Source organism: Parasteatoda tepidariorum, chromosome 1, assembly GCF_043381705.1.
Source record: "Parasteatoda tepidariorum isolate YZ-2023 chromosome 1, CAS_Ptep_4.0, whole genome shotgun sequence".
Classification (NCBI taxonomy): Eukaryota; Metazoa; Arthropoda; class Arachnida; order Araneae; family Theridiidae; genus Parasteatoda; species Parasteatoda tepidariorum.
This window is the reverse complement of record NC_092204.1, coordinates 75,842,601-75,857,998: the sequence shown is the minus strand read 5'-3', so window position 1 is coordinate 75,857,998 and position 15,398 is coordinate 75,842,601. Positions and strand designations below refer to the sequence as shown.

Below are 15,398 nucleotides of genomic sequence, written 5' to 3'. Positions count from 1 at the left end.
TTATTTAAATTATTACTCCTTATATAAGCAAATTACAAAAATATCAAAATACACTTTTTTAGAGAATTTTCGTAACATTTTCAGTCTTTTGTTTCGCTCTTATTTAAAAATTTTGCAAATAATCATTTTAGTGTATTACACTTATTATGTAAACTAAAAATTTAACTTAAAATCCATATATTGCTTTGAAAAAGTCATTAAATTAAAATTTTCAAATGTTTGAATTGCCAATTATACTTCATTTTTTTAAACTTTTTACAGTATAAATAGAGTTTTATTTATGGTTCATTTTATTAACTAAAAACGTAGATTATAATGAGTACACCGTAAAAAATTTTGAATCAAATTCCGGTAAGAATTAAATGATCTCAGGAGGTCGGAATCTTTTACTGCGTAATTCCAATGCTACGGAACAAACAATTCTGATGCATAGTAATTTTTACAGTAATAATTACCATTAAAATTACTGAATCACTCTAATTAAATAAATATTACAGTAAAAACTACGGTACAATATTTTACTGTAAAAACGGATTTTACGGATGGTGTGCCTAAATTGCCTGTACTTTAATACTGTAATTTGATCCAAAATGTTTCACAGTGAAGATCATATAAATATTTTTATCGTTTTTTGTTTTACCTTTTGACAATTATTAACGTGGAAGTATCAATATTAAAAAGTACATTCCTTGAGTACGTCCCCTAAATACAAAATCAGTTTAATTTGAAGTGTACGTTATTAAACAACAAAAGAGAATGTAGCAACTCCTGAGAATTAAATAGCAAGGTCTATTTCATAAATCCAGCTTAAAATTTTGATGTGATACTCAATACGTTTTGAATTGCAAAATAATTGTCAATATTGAGTAACAGACATATAAACAAATAAATTGAATAAAGAATAAATAAATAAATTAAATGTTAAATGCAAATTTTAAAATTAGTGAACAATAGTAATATGATAATAATTTGATTCTGAATTATTTAAAGTGTAGCTTAATTATCTTATCTAACACACTGTTAAAATTTTCATTCTAAAACTATGGTGAAATAACTGGCAGCTGTCTGTCCATCCGATTAATCGTAAATATAACGGTAAAGAACATTTTTTTCCTTTATGGTTTTTCACCATTTGCAACTAGCATTTTTCAAAATCGTAAAAAAAATTTATTATTTAGCTTGACATAGGAGCTTTACTTTTCGTAAGGCAATGGGCATTGAAGAGCGCCAGATACTGGAAATTCTTCATGTTTCGAAGGGAATGGAGGAAATATTGTGGTGTCAACACTAGGACTCGAACTCCAGTTCTGTCGGTCATGGGATTGACAGGTAAACCCGCTCGGCTATGATATCTACGCTAATATCTACGTAAAGAACTAAGTAGCTTTATTAGGTGGCTCTAGTTGGTGCGATAAAATTCTGGTCGTTTAACTGTATAAGGTGAAAACAGTTAATAAACAGTTTTTCTCAAACTTAACAGTTTGATTACCATTTTATTTATGGTTATTTGACTGTTTTGATTAAATATGGTAAAATAACCATTCAATAAATTTTAATTTAACCATTTTTTCCTAGAAATTTCTAACAGTGCATATTGTTATTGAAAATTCTCACTTACCTGTTCACGAGTTAACTGAGTATTTGAATCTTGTAATACAAAATCAACCAACAACTTTGGAACTTTGGGCTCCTTCGATTTATTCAGAATCATTTTCGTTTTCAAAGAAACTGGATTAACGACTGAAAAAAAAAAGGATTTTAATGAGAAATAAAACAAGCATTTGTTTTGTAATTGAGTATTTTAAAATAAAATGATGAGGAAATATAAAAAATCCAAAATTAAATTTAAAAAAAATATTTATAAATTTGAGGATCATAAATCGTTAAAAAACTGTTGTTAAACTTAATACTGCAATTTTTTATAACTTAGCAGATGGGGCTGGTTATGTTTTTAAAAGATTTAAAATGTTTAAAACTCGAAAGCCTCTTTAAATGCCTATAATAATAATATACCAGTAACAGCTTCAAATCTTCTCAGGGCTCGCATCGAACGCAGTGTTGGCGTAAAATGCCCTCAGTGGTTGACGGATCATGGGATCGAATTCCGTTACCGTCGGACTAACAGCAAGAATATTCGCGGTTTTTTCTCTCCATGTAACGCAAATGCGGATTATTTCCCTCAAAAGGTCCAAACGAAGGCTAATTTATCCCAACGCTTGATACAGGAGTTCCCTTGTCTTTTGGGTTGGATTCAAAATTACAAGGCTAAGGAGTTGAACCTTGATACTTAAAATTCGGTCTGCTGTTCAATGGTGTTTATGAAATATAAAATAAAGTAAATAAGTTGAAGATAAAATTAGTTTCTAAGTAAGATAAAAATGAGCTGTATGAACATAAAAGCGAGAGCAACTAAAATTCAGGTAACTGGACCTACAATTGGGCCCTTATAAATGCTTAAGTGATCCCATAACGGAAAAATATTATGCAACTTTTATTTAAAAAATAATGACGTAAATTCATAACACGTCGTTAAATTAAATAAAAAAAAGCAAAACATTAGCGCAATTGAAATAAAAATTTTTTTCTGTCTAATGCTCGCGAGTGACTCTTTCTTGTCAGTGTATATTCTAACGAAGCCGAGTTTACTTATATATAGTAATAAAATTTAAAGAATAATCTTAATAACATAATATCTGAATTCACCTTTTAGAAGGGAATGAAGGACGTTTTATAAATCTAGTCGTATTCTTCTGCATTATGCAAAGATTTCCGCTGTATTTTACAACAATTCATAAGATATAGAGACACGATTTTAAAAATTTATTTAAATTATTACAGCTTGTTTAGCTTAATTCGCAGTGATAGTTTACGAGATATTTCCTTACGTGATCTTATTTTTTACAGTTCCAAATATAAAGATTACTTGTAACCAATTGCAACTTGTCTAACTCTGTTACATGATTTATCATGATTACTTCGCACTAAAATAACAGCGACAATCAAAATTACTTTAAATTGCTGATCTTTACTACTGTAATTAATTTAAGCAACACACTGAGAAAAAAAGTATGATCAAAACTATCTGAATATAGTAAAATTTACTATATTTCTGGCTTTATGGGAAAATCAAACTGCTCGGTAATTTTTACCGAAGGGCTTTAATAATAATTTGATAAAATTAACAATAAAATAAGGTTGATTTTGTAATATGTTATACAATTCTGTAAATTTATTAATTTTAGCATGATACCTTTGAGCATGATATAAAAATATTTTTTCGGTTAAATTTGCTTTTCATTTTGATATTTTTTAATTGAATGTGTAGTATTAAGAACTATAATTTTGAGAACCGGAATTCCGATAAGCCGTTACTTAATGAACAGAAAAATTATCAATTGATTGGTTTATATACCACATAATTTGGTTTTATTAACCAAGAATTACGTTTTTTTTTCAGGAATGTCATTATCATTCAGAACGGTAATTTTACCAGAATTTTTTTCCTTAAAAGAATAATAATTATAACCGCAAATTACGATTGGTTATAATCACAATTAAAATTTTAATCGGTAATAATATTCTTTGTAATTCCAATTTTAAACAGTTTCTCGTATACAATTACATTTACCCCAAATCTCTCCGATATCTATCTTATCAGTTTAGGTTTTAAAAAAGTGTATTTACCTATACATAGTTATAAAGTTAAACGAAAATTCTCAATCAGAAACAAAGTATATCATAATTGCATTTTATAAAAATGTAATAAATCGTTAGAGTTGAATTAAGGAGGTTTCATAAATCTCATCGTTGTATTCTGCTGCACGATTTGAACATTACCGTTGCATTTCACCCCAACTGATAAGATACGGAGACACGATTTCAAAAATTTATTTAAATTATTACTCCTTGTTTACCTTAATTCGCAGAGATGGTCCTAGAGATATTCCACAACTCGATCTTATTTCTCTTAGTACATAACGGGTTAAGAAACAACGATGCGAGAAGTTATTCAACTTTAAACAGTTTTAGTCTTAAAATATAATTTATTGTTCAGCAAAGAATAGGAATATTTTTTAAAATTAACCTTGAGGAAATTAAATTCGGAATGTTCTGAATGCATGCAGTTTGAAGTTTTGTTTTTACAGACTTTGTTGGAAATATTTCAACTATTTCAAAATGAAAAAAACTGACTTATTAATAATTAAAAAAATAATACTAAAGCAATTTGAATCAATCATAGACAAAACATTAATTGAACCCTTTATTAATACATTATAGTCGACTAAATTAAATAATATATCGATTTACAACGTTATGAAATGCGAGCTTAATATTATTTTGTGTTTATTTAAGAATCATTCCTGTCGGAATGAATAAAATAAATAGCTTCTTTTTTTTCAAAAAAAAATTAGTTCTTATATTTTTCACAGTCAAATTGCACAGTATATTCACGTAAAATCTTCTCTTTATTCGCTGATTGCTTGGGTTTACTTTGTTAATTCTTATTTTTGCTTTAACAAAATATTATGTCTCTAACAAACAAAAACAAAACTTAACAAAATGTTATTTGCTTTAGAAAAATGTTATGCCAAAATGTTTCTTCTGCTGCATATTTTTTTATGGAATTCGCCAATATTCGGGAGAGCTGCGTGGGAGTTATTTGAGCATCACTGCTATTAACCTGATCTTGCACCCACCGACTTTCACCTGTTATACCTCAATAGAAATTCTTGCACTGTTTTTTTCCACCAAAAACAAGCGTTATAACACGCATGCAGGTGGTAGACATTTTATGATACACTGCAAAACATTCCGGATAAAATTCCGGTAAAAAGCACCAGCACCCCGAATGCATCATCCGTAAAATTAATTATACTGTAAAATTAACTTAACTTTTAACTTAAAAGTTTTCGACCGTATATTTTATAATAATAATTTTTTTAACTGCAGGGATTCAATGATTTTACAAGAAATATTACTGCAAAAAATTACGGTATATCAGATTTCTGGGTTTCGTAAATTTTTACTGCAAAAAATGGATTTTACCTTAAAGAGTATCAGAACCTTTGGTGCCGGTACATTTTACCGTTACTTGTTCCGGAAATTTTCACAATCTACTGAACTCCAAACTTAACCTACAGCCTGACAAGTGTTACAATTTCGGTGACTAAGTTGAGAAGTAGCTGAAATATATATATTGCTATAAATCTTTCCGGGATTTGTTCATTTTACGGACTGTGAAAAATTATCTACCGGATGACCGACATATTTTTTGTCCCACGTATTCATACATAAAAATTCAGAGGGGGAAAAAATCCTAAGGTGCTAGAAATCTCTTTTTTCTTTTACTTAGGTAACATGAACAAAACACCTATCAAAATATGCACCATTTCAAAAACCCTTATGCTAAAATTTTTTTGAATAAAACTATGTTAAAAATTACGCCACGGTAAAAATTACGAAATGGTAAAAATTACGGTTATGTAAAAAATTCTGGATAAAACGATAATGTGTGCCGGTACTCAGAGTGCCGGTACTTTTTACCGTAAATTCCATTTTTACTGGAGCACGTTACGGCCCAAAAAATCTGTACCGTAATTTTACCAAAAACCTTAATTTTTACAGCAATAATTACCATTAAATCTCTGAATCCTTCTAATCAAATAAATGTTACTGTAGAAATTACGGTATGATATTTTACGATAAAAATGGATTTTAAGTTAAAAGGAATATCCAGGATGATACACTCAAAGTGTCAGTACTATATACCGCAATTTAATCCGGAATTTTTTACAGTATGATAAATGGTAACACATTTTAAGGTTACACCATAACGATCCTCTTTGAGCAGTCTAATAAAAACGATATTTTTTTCAGTTGATGGTAAATTTACATCGATTTTTATCAGTTCTTATTGAGAATGATTTTTTTTCAATCTAATTTTAACTTCGCATTTTTTATAATACTTATTACCATATTTCTACACCCATTTAGCTGAGTGTTTTGCATTTAAAATTGTTTTTATGACGCAGTTAGTATTAAATAATATCATTGTATAACACATACTATAAATTCACAATGGAAAAAAATAAACTTAGCATATTTTCCATTAATACATGAAAACAAACTAATCGTGAAGTCAAATAAAATAAGGAATTGAACATTTGTTTGGCAGGTGTGATTCCCCTCATTTCCTTTTTCCTTATTTTCAACATCTAAACACAAAAGGACTAAACTTTACGACGCAGTTAGCTCTGCGACTTTTTTATGCAGTGCTATTGTCTTATTAAGCAAATAAAAATTCAAAACAAGACACCATTTTATTAATTTATTCAATGCTGCTTTCTGAACATTATTTTATGATAATGTTAAATTCATCAGCTTAAAAAAAACTTTACTCATTTTGAAAAAATACTCAGAGCAAAAATGTAATTTTAATAATTCAGAAATAATTTCACAGCCTTAAATTTTATGGGAACTTGGAAAATGCTTTATCATATAAACGAAAAGATTACCAAACAGATGGTCTTAATACCACATATTTTTATTTCATTAACCATAGTTGTGGTTTTTGTATTTGTCAGAAATGTAATTATTATACAGTACAATAATTTAATCAGAATTTGTTTCTCAATGCAGAAAAGCGAACTTTTTTACGTTTTTCGGATTCAACAAATGAGCTTTTAAACAACTTTTTGAACTTCTAACATTTCCTTAACCATTCAACCATTCGTACTGTATGTATAGCGAGAAAAGGAAAAAAAACGAACAACCCTGAATAACTTTTGATCTAATGATCGTATATTCTTCTACTTTAAAATTTGATTTCTCCAGTTTTTGACCGATTTTGCCAAATTTTTTTCATTTTGCCCACTTTAAAATTTAAAAAATAAGTATATACCTAAAAATTCTAAAATTCTCGACCATTATAAAATAAAATAATAAAAAAGGATAAATGTTGACTAAAATTTACCTTTTGCATGGAATTATCTTTTGATAAATGAATTTTATAATTTTGTGCAAAAATTTTCAATTCGCTTGAAAAGTTTTCGAGATATGGCGAAATACGCAAAAATTAAAATTAGTATTAAGGGTTCGAACTTTGGACTGCTCTCCTGACTAAACTATGGAGACCATATTTTCCATATACGATTGCGACTACCCTCTATAGTTTCAGAGTCAGAAATTTAAATCCGTAGAAAAAATGGTTTGTTTATTCAGAGGAATTATGTTCTGTCTAATTTCGTAACTAAAAATATCAACTAAAACTATTTGTTCGCATATTTGAGACCAACCCCTTATACCATTAAGAATGAGTCCTAGAACGTGAAGATCCAATCATTAGATCAAAAGTTATTCAAGGTGGTTCGTGTTTTTTTTATATACTAAAACTGTATGTACGAAAACTAGTTATAAACGGGCAAATTGGAAACTCAAAAGCTATTATATTAAAAATGGAAAGTTAAACTATTTTAAGTGTTAAAAAATATTTTGAAATCAGATATAAATCCAATTTTTCCTATCCTATTTTTCTATCCTAAAACTATTTTTCCATTTTCTTTAATGTGCAGAAATTCAAAGCAACAAAAAGTTATTTTGAATCGTTTTCCTAAATGATGTGCACTTTAAAAATTCCGGATCAAATTAAGGTGTAAAGTACCGGCAATGTGACTACATCAGCCGTAAAATCCATTTTTACTGTAAAATATTATACCAGAATTATTACATTAACATTAATTTAATTAGAGTGATTTAGCGATTTTACTGTAACTTTACTGTAAGGATTCCTGAAAAAATTACGGCTTGTGAGATTTTTTAATTCCGTCTCATGTTCTGGCAAAATTAGATTTTTATGTAATAAGTACCGGTACCCTGAGTGCCGGTACGTTTTACTGTAATTTGATTCGGAATTTTTTATTGTGTAGGAATAATTTTAAATATAACGATACTTACTAAAATCAAAATCTTCTCCGTTAATGCTAAAAGTAGCAAGGCCTTTACGAAGTAACGTCTATTGAAAAAAATTCAAAAATTTTAACACTCGTGCAATTAACTAATGCTATAAAGAAATCAATTAATCGTCGAGTGCAAAATTAATACCTTTGTAAATAAGTTGTTAGATATTATTTTAGCTTTCTTAATGTATCATTTATGTCAAGCTACAGTTTTTTAATGACATTTTAATCTATTTTCTGTCGAAATTTGCCAGTTTAAGAACTTTATAAATAAAAAGGAATCGCGTAAATATTCCGACAAACTTTTAGGAGAGTTAGGGCACATCATTAGAATTAAAATTGCATAGGAACTCATGCCGGAAATATCACCATACACTGCTATAGATGTTTCCCCTATATCGAACTATTTTTTCGTGTGATTTTGAACAGTTCATAACAGGGAAACCTCTTTAGCTGTGTACGACGACATTTCCGGGCATGAATTCTTATGCAAATTTTTTATGTTGATGAGCCTTAACTCTCTAGAAGTTTGTCGCAATTTTTACGCGACCCCTTGTGTTGTATATAATGTTTTTAAACTTGCACATTTCGCTTTAAAATAGACCAAAAATGTCATTTTAAAAATTTCTGTAGCTAATTTCACATTTGAAAACCTCACACATGAATTAAGCAAGATCAAGTATTTGTGTGAATTCAGAAAAACTTTTTCTTTTCCTCAGTATTATTTTCTGAAAATTTATAATCACAATCTCTAATAAAGGTAAGAATAATTAAATTACGTCTATACTAATCTATATGAAAGAGTGTCAAAATAAGAGCATTGAAACTAAAATTAATTTTTAATAAAAGCAGAATTTTCGAAATATTCTAATGTCTAAAACACTTTAAGTACTGAAAATAGAATTATATATTTTAAATTAGGATTTATAATTATTCGTGGATTTAAAATAAGAATTAAATGAAAATAATTCAATCGTTTAAATTCTTCAGTTTAAGTCATATTTTCATTTGACATCAGTTAATCAAATACCATTACATAAAATATCAGATTTTGTATCTTAATAAACACCATATCTTTTCCATTTATATCTATAGATTTCTTAGCTTAAAATTAAGCATATTAAAATATTATTGTCGTTTGTTGCCATTTGTTTAGCTAAGTTGTGCCGGGTTACCTTTACACTCCCCTTTTAGTATACATTATGCAAATATTTTAATACAAATAGTTGAAAAATTTTATTAGAAAAAGTATAGAAATTAAGAAACTCTTTTACCAAAATTTATAAATTGAAGGAATCATATTGGCAAATATCAAAAATAATACCCTTTTTAGGAAAAGGAAAGGCATTCCTAAAAAGGAATAATACCATTTTTAGGAATGGCTTTTTACAGCAGGCATCACTTATTTAAGACTTTGACACGTCAAGACAATGACACATTAAGGCAATGACACATTAAGAATATGGATGTCCGTATTTCCTTTGCTTCTATTAGAATTTAGACTTTTGATATAATATTACGTTTAAAAAAGTTTAATTTAAGAAATATATTAAAAATAATTAGAAAAATTAAATAAGAAAGTACTGCATACATGATAAATGTAACTTCCTCTAGTTTCTTAAGTAAACTGTTCATTTATAAAAAAAAATATAGATATAAATCATCTTAATAAAATCTCATTTCTTTTGTGTAGGGAAAATTAATCGAATTATGTAGGAATGAAATATATATAAAAAATCAATTATGATGCAAATTTGTATGTTTGTTTTATCCCAGACAAAGAAGAAAAAAAATATGGAAAATAATTAATTTCATTTCAAATTTAAAAAAAAAAATTAATTTTGAAAAGAAATAAATTCCTTTCCATATTTTAATAATTTTTTTTAATATTTAAAAAATATTTTATTTTAGCAACTCTTCTTCTTCTCTTTTTATGAATCTTTATTATAGTTTTTTCATGTTTTCTCTATATTTTTAACCTATTTTATGAGTTCTGTATACTTGTAGCTTATGCGCTGTAAATAAAACTTATTTTTTTTCTTAATTTTCCTTGTTATTCTCTCGTTTTTTTTCCTTTTTGTCTTTATTGTGCTTAACATAAAACTTAAATATTTTAAATTAGAATTTAATAGTTTTAGTCACAGAATAATTTTGTTTTAGTCAAACATAAGCATTAAAATATTGCAACATATTAATAGAATGCAGGATGCAAACAACAAAACAAACTTTTTGACCTTACCTTCCAACCATCTGAATTGAGTTGCGCCTTTACTAAAGTATTAGTTGGACATTTTGGATTCCAATACAAGGACAGCGATTCCACTTTCAATAGCTGAGAAAAAATTTAATTTAAGTTGATTAGAATTGAATGGATTTTTAAAAAAATATATTCCAGAAACGAAACTAATAATTTGGGTTTTTTAAAAACAATGAGTTTTAAAATGCCTAATGTTGAATTTAAACACAAATTATAGATTTTCTTTGGAGCTCCGCCGATTGTCCAGATATTAATTTACACGACTAATGAGAATTTATTCAAACTTTCATTGAAAACAAATATAAATTCCCACATAACACTTAAAATGGTGTTTTTGAAACAATAGTATTGAACAATTTTACCTTGAACCTATTTCAAAAGTTGTTTTAAGATTTTATTAAGATTTTCTTAAACACGAGGTATGTTATTTCATACACTGCTGTAGGTATAAAATTTTTGTTTTACTTAAAACGATTATGGTTCATTAAAAATTTAATTAAAAACCAAGAAATACCAATCAAAGGGGAAATTTTCATTGCTGTGTAGATCATTTTCAGATATTGGGGTACGATGCTGCGAAAAACCATTAATCTCCTGCTCAGTTTCAGTTAAATTAATTTACGTGGTTAAAAACATTAACTTTTAAATGAATTTCAATAAAAATTTGTGATAGTGATAGTATTTATATGATTTGTGAAGGAGAATATTAAAAAGAAATTCTTTTACGTCGCCTTTCTTAGTCTGTTAATCTTCTTTTCGAACTTTCATGTAACTCAATTAGTTTTTATTAGTACTTACCACAATTAATGCCTGTAGGAATGCACGTACTGATCCTTGTTCTGCATGTACTGATCCTTTTCTTTAAGGTGGCACACAAAATTATACTGTATTATTTTTTTTCACTTCTGATCACGGCTTTAGAACATAATAGCCAAGCCAATAAAATTTCCACATCATAAAATTTCTTAAATGTACAAGATTTTAATATTTTTTCAATCAATAATTGTTGTTGTTTCTAATGCCACTTGCCAAATACCAGCAAGTCTACTTGGTGAAACCAAGCGAATTTTTAAGACAGAGGGTGCGTTTCTTGTTTATCAGTGGCTTCATCTTTCGCCAAGAATACGACTTCAGCCATACACACCCGGCACACTCTGTTTCTTTATTCGCAAACCTATTCATACATCCACAGATCGTAATTTTGACCAGAACCAAAGAGCAATAAATCTCCTACTCAGTACCCCCCAGAGGTTATTGGCGTGTTTGGGAACATGGAGGACCCTACAGATTTAAAATACATCAGTCATCATGTACTACGTGGGGAGTCTTCGGCCGAAGTAGATCGAATTTATGACCTCTTGAACATGGGTCCAAAGCCCTACCATATTAACTTCCCTACGCCTTACCCGACAGACTTAACGTCCATCAATCAATAGTTTCTGCTTTACAAGATTGAGAAACGCGCGCAGCGAAAAAATTTTATAAAGCGATGACGATGATGACAGCGATTCTTATGATAGTGAGACAGTTTATATTATTGTGGTTTTTGAATAGAAAATAATAACTGTAAAATATTAACTTTGCCTCGAATCTAGTATGTAAAATGTATAATAAAAAAAAAAAGAAAAAAACTTGGACCACTTTAAAAATGTTTGGATCTTGATCAGATTTAAAGGTTTAAGAACTCTTCAGATTTATTGGAGAATTATTTAATTTATTCAAAATATATAATCATTCTATAAGGAACTAATAATTATGCGTTTTTTTTGTTATTTAATTAGTTTTGTTTTCAACTAGGGAACAGACTTAATTCTGAAGGAAAAAATAGCGAGTAATAGTGTGTTTAATCATCAGAAATCAATTGCCAAATTTTAAATTCGTTACTTATTTATTTTGTCATTTTTACGTAAAGTAATTTTCCCTTTCGGAAATTTTTTCATTATAGGATTTTGCGTGGTTACCCAGGCTTTATATCAAAATACCATAAAATACGAATTTTTTAAAATTTAAGAGAAAAATTGTGAGAGGGCTTTTGAAACACCAATAACGGTAATTCAAAAGTACATAATGAACACTAATCTCACTATAAATATTGAATTAACGATAATTATGAGCAACAAGAAAAACCCGATCATTACTGACATCAATTGATTCCGAACAGGACATCAACATAAGGATTAGTGATAATATCGCAATCATAATGAACCCCTTGTAAAATAATTCCTGTTAATACACTCTCAGAAGTGAAATTCTCTTTTTTAACGATGTATTACTGTTTCAGTTGCATTTCCTTACTTTTGAGAATTATTCTGTTCGAAGTCACGTGATTTTTGACGAAACTAGAAAACTCGAATATTCGACAAAATAGCTTTTTCACTCATGTGTCATCACAATGCACTGTAGAAATCCTCCATTATATTTCTATCTGATTTAAAGCCTTATGGTTCGAAGGGTTAGGGATTAGTGAGTCCACTTGGCGAGCAGGTTTCCCGGATTCAACTGCTGGCTACGGCTGAATGCTCATTCGATCATACTCTTTTATTTAGTTTATCTTATTGTTGATATTAATAGATTTGAGGAATTACATCTGATACATTTTGCGCAATTCGTATCTTTAAAAAAGTTAGAACAGTAATTTCTTCAAATCGATAAAATATTCGTTGGCACCATTCCTCAGGTAACAGTTTTGTGAAAAACGGAAAAAAAGGGAAAAAAAACTTGCTTTTCGAATGTTAGTTTTACAGTGCACTGTTTGAAATTTTTCGGAAAAAATCATTAAAAAGCAATTTATTTAATTGTTATTTTACCACATTCAAATAAAACAGTTAAATAACCATAAATAAGATGGTATTCAAGCTATTACTAGTGAGAAAAACAGTTTAGTAACTATTTTATTCTAATACGATTAAACAACCAGAATTATAGAATTAACTAGTCCCGCCTAACGAAGCCTCTTATTTTCTTACAGCTGGGTACATAATATGGCCGGGAGGGCTAATCTATCAATCTCATGACCAACAAAACAGGGTTTCTAGTCTCAGCGTTGACAACGCAATATTTCGTCCATTACCTTCAAAATATGAAGAGTTTCTAGTGTTCCGCACTCCTCAATTTGTGGTCCTGGGCTATTAGGATACGATACTCTTATTCCCACACAGATGGCGGCACCATAAAGCTGTTTAACACAAAAAGTCTAGTATTTCCCAGTCTTCACAATATTAGAAAAAACCCAGATAAACTAATTAAACCACATTCCGCTCATTTAATAAAGCACAACTCTACCACAATCTAACTGTATTGCCCGTCACATGACAAAAAACTGAATGTCCGATGTCCAGTTAAATTTTTCTTACGGTTTTGAAACCATGCTAGTTGTAAATAGTTAAAAGCAAAAAACGTATAGCTTTTTTTCATGGTGTCTTAACCATACTATAATAAACGGTTTCAAAACCGTAAAAGTTAAAAAAAAAGTTCTTTACCATAAACTTTTCGGTTAATTGGATAGACAGACTGCTGTCGGTTATTTTATCGTAATTTTAGAATGAAAATTCCAGCAGAGTATAAAGAAAATGTGCTATTATTTATCATCTATCATAAACAACTTTTAAGCTTTAAAAATCGTATATTTGCTTTCAAAAATCATATCTTGTAACTTAAAACATATTCAGACGAAACGGCATTCAAATGTTAGCTGCCTATAAAACTGTTAAACGTTTCTTCCACTTTTTTTTTAATTTGAAATATTTATTTAGTGTCGAGGAAATAAAATGATTACACTACACAATCTATTTTGAGGCATTTTTCATAGACATTTCATTAGCAGTCATTTGCTTTTCGATTAAGTTAGTCGAAGCAGAAAGTACGGCGTCAATTTTCAAATGGAACTGCCTTTTATACTTATTTTTATTGTTACTTAGTAAACATGGTGGCAAAAGCTTTTCACAGATATAAAACGTGATAGTCTTTTAAACCGGAAGCAAAACATACTTCACGATCTCACGTTTTAGATCGAAGCGTTTCTTTTCCGAAGGATATTTTTTTAGGATTATTACGACGGATTATTTCTCCCATTTTTTAAGAACGCAGTAAGTAACTCTTAAAAATTTTTTTTTGCTTTATTTTATGGTGCAAGTGCTTTATGCTTGAAATATCTTGAAATCTTTAGTTTGTTTGTGTCTGAGAAGTAATTTGGAATACGTACTCGTTAATGATAATCAATTTAATTTCACTAAATCTAGGTTTCTAAGAAGCATAAGAAATGTAAATTGATGTAAGTTGCCCAAATACTCCCTTCGAATATAAAATCCATTTAGGTATTAAGCATGCACAAACCATTTACCCTTCATCGGTATCGATGAATATTCATTCTTTTCTCCAAAGCAATATGTTATAATCAACATTTCACTAGTTTGAGAAGTTGACAAGCAATCCTTTTTAATCGAACTATATTTTTATTTGAGAATCTTTTTACTATTTATGGGCATACACTGTAAAAAGTTCAGAATCAAATTGCAGCGAAAAGTATCGGCATTCAGGATGCCGGTACTTTTTACAGTTAAATCGAATTTTAACCAGAACATGATACGGAACAAAAAAATTTGATAAACCGTAATTTTTACTGTAATAATTACCGTAAAATCTCTGATTCACTGAATAGGGGTAAAACTGAATTTTACGAAAAAATAGATTCTACGTATGATGCACCCGAAGTGCCGATACATTATTCCGTAATTTGATCCGGAATTTTGACAGTATGGGGGATGTAAGGATTTTTTTTTGACGAGTGATTTTAAGCTAACTTTATACAGAAAAGAGAGTTGTACCTTGAACAAATTTTAACTTTTTTACTGCATATATATACGGGAACGAATTCTGTCATGCACTTGATGTAATGTTCAAGGTACAACATGGTGCTATATCTTAGACCACTATATGATGTGACATGGACCATTGAATATTGCCCTTTCGATAATACTGATTTTGATTTTTAATTAGCGAACATAAGATAAAATAAATCATAAACGCTAAAACAAATAATATTTTATCGGAATATTTCAAAAACTTTATAGCTTTACTAAGAGCATAAACATTTTAAACATTACTAGTGGAAAAATCCAAATATTTGTGCTAAGTGGATTTGTTTACCCCACCTTGGACTGGTAGAAGATGCAATACTGAAACTGGTC

General features: G+C 28.8%; 1 protein-coding gene across 1 annotated transcript in view; it reads right to left on the bottom strand.

Moving 5' to 3' along the window:
- LOC107436292 (intermembrane lipid transfer protein VPS13A) overlaps positions 1-15,398 on the bottom strand; it is a 154,551-nt gene that overhangs the window by 88,467 nt on the left and 50,686 nt on the right. Inside the window, exons 8-10 of the mRNA XM_071182491.1 lie at positions 10,195-10,287; positions 7,954-8,011; positions 1,619-1,740 (exon numbers count right to left, since the gene is read on the bottom strand). Coding sequence (XP_071038592.1) covers positions 1,619-1,740; positions 7,954-8,011; positions 10,195-10,287 — 273 coding nt within the window. The remainder of the gene's footprint in view (positions 1-1,618; positions 1,741-7,953; positions 8,012-10,194; positions 10,288-15,398) is intronic.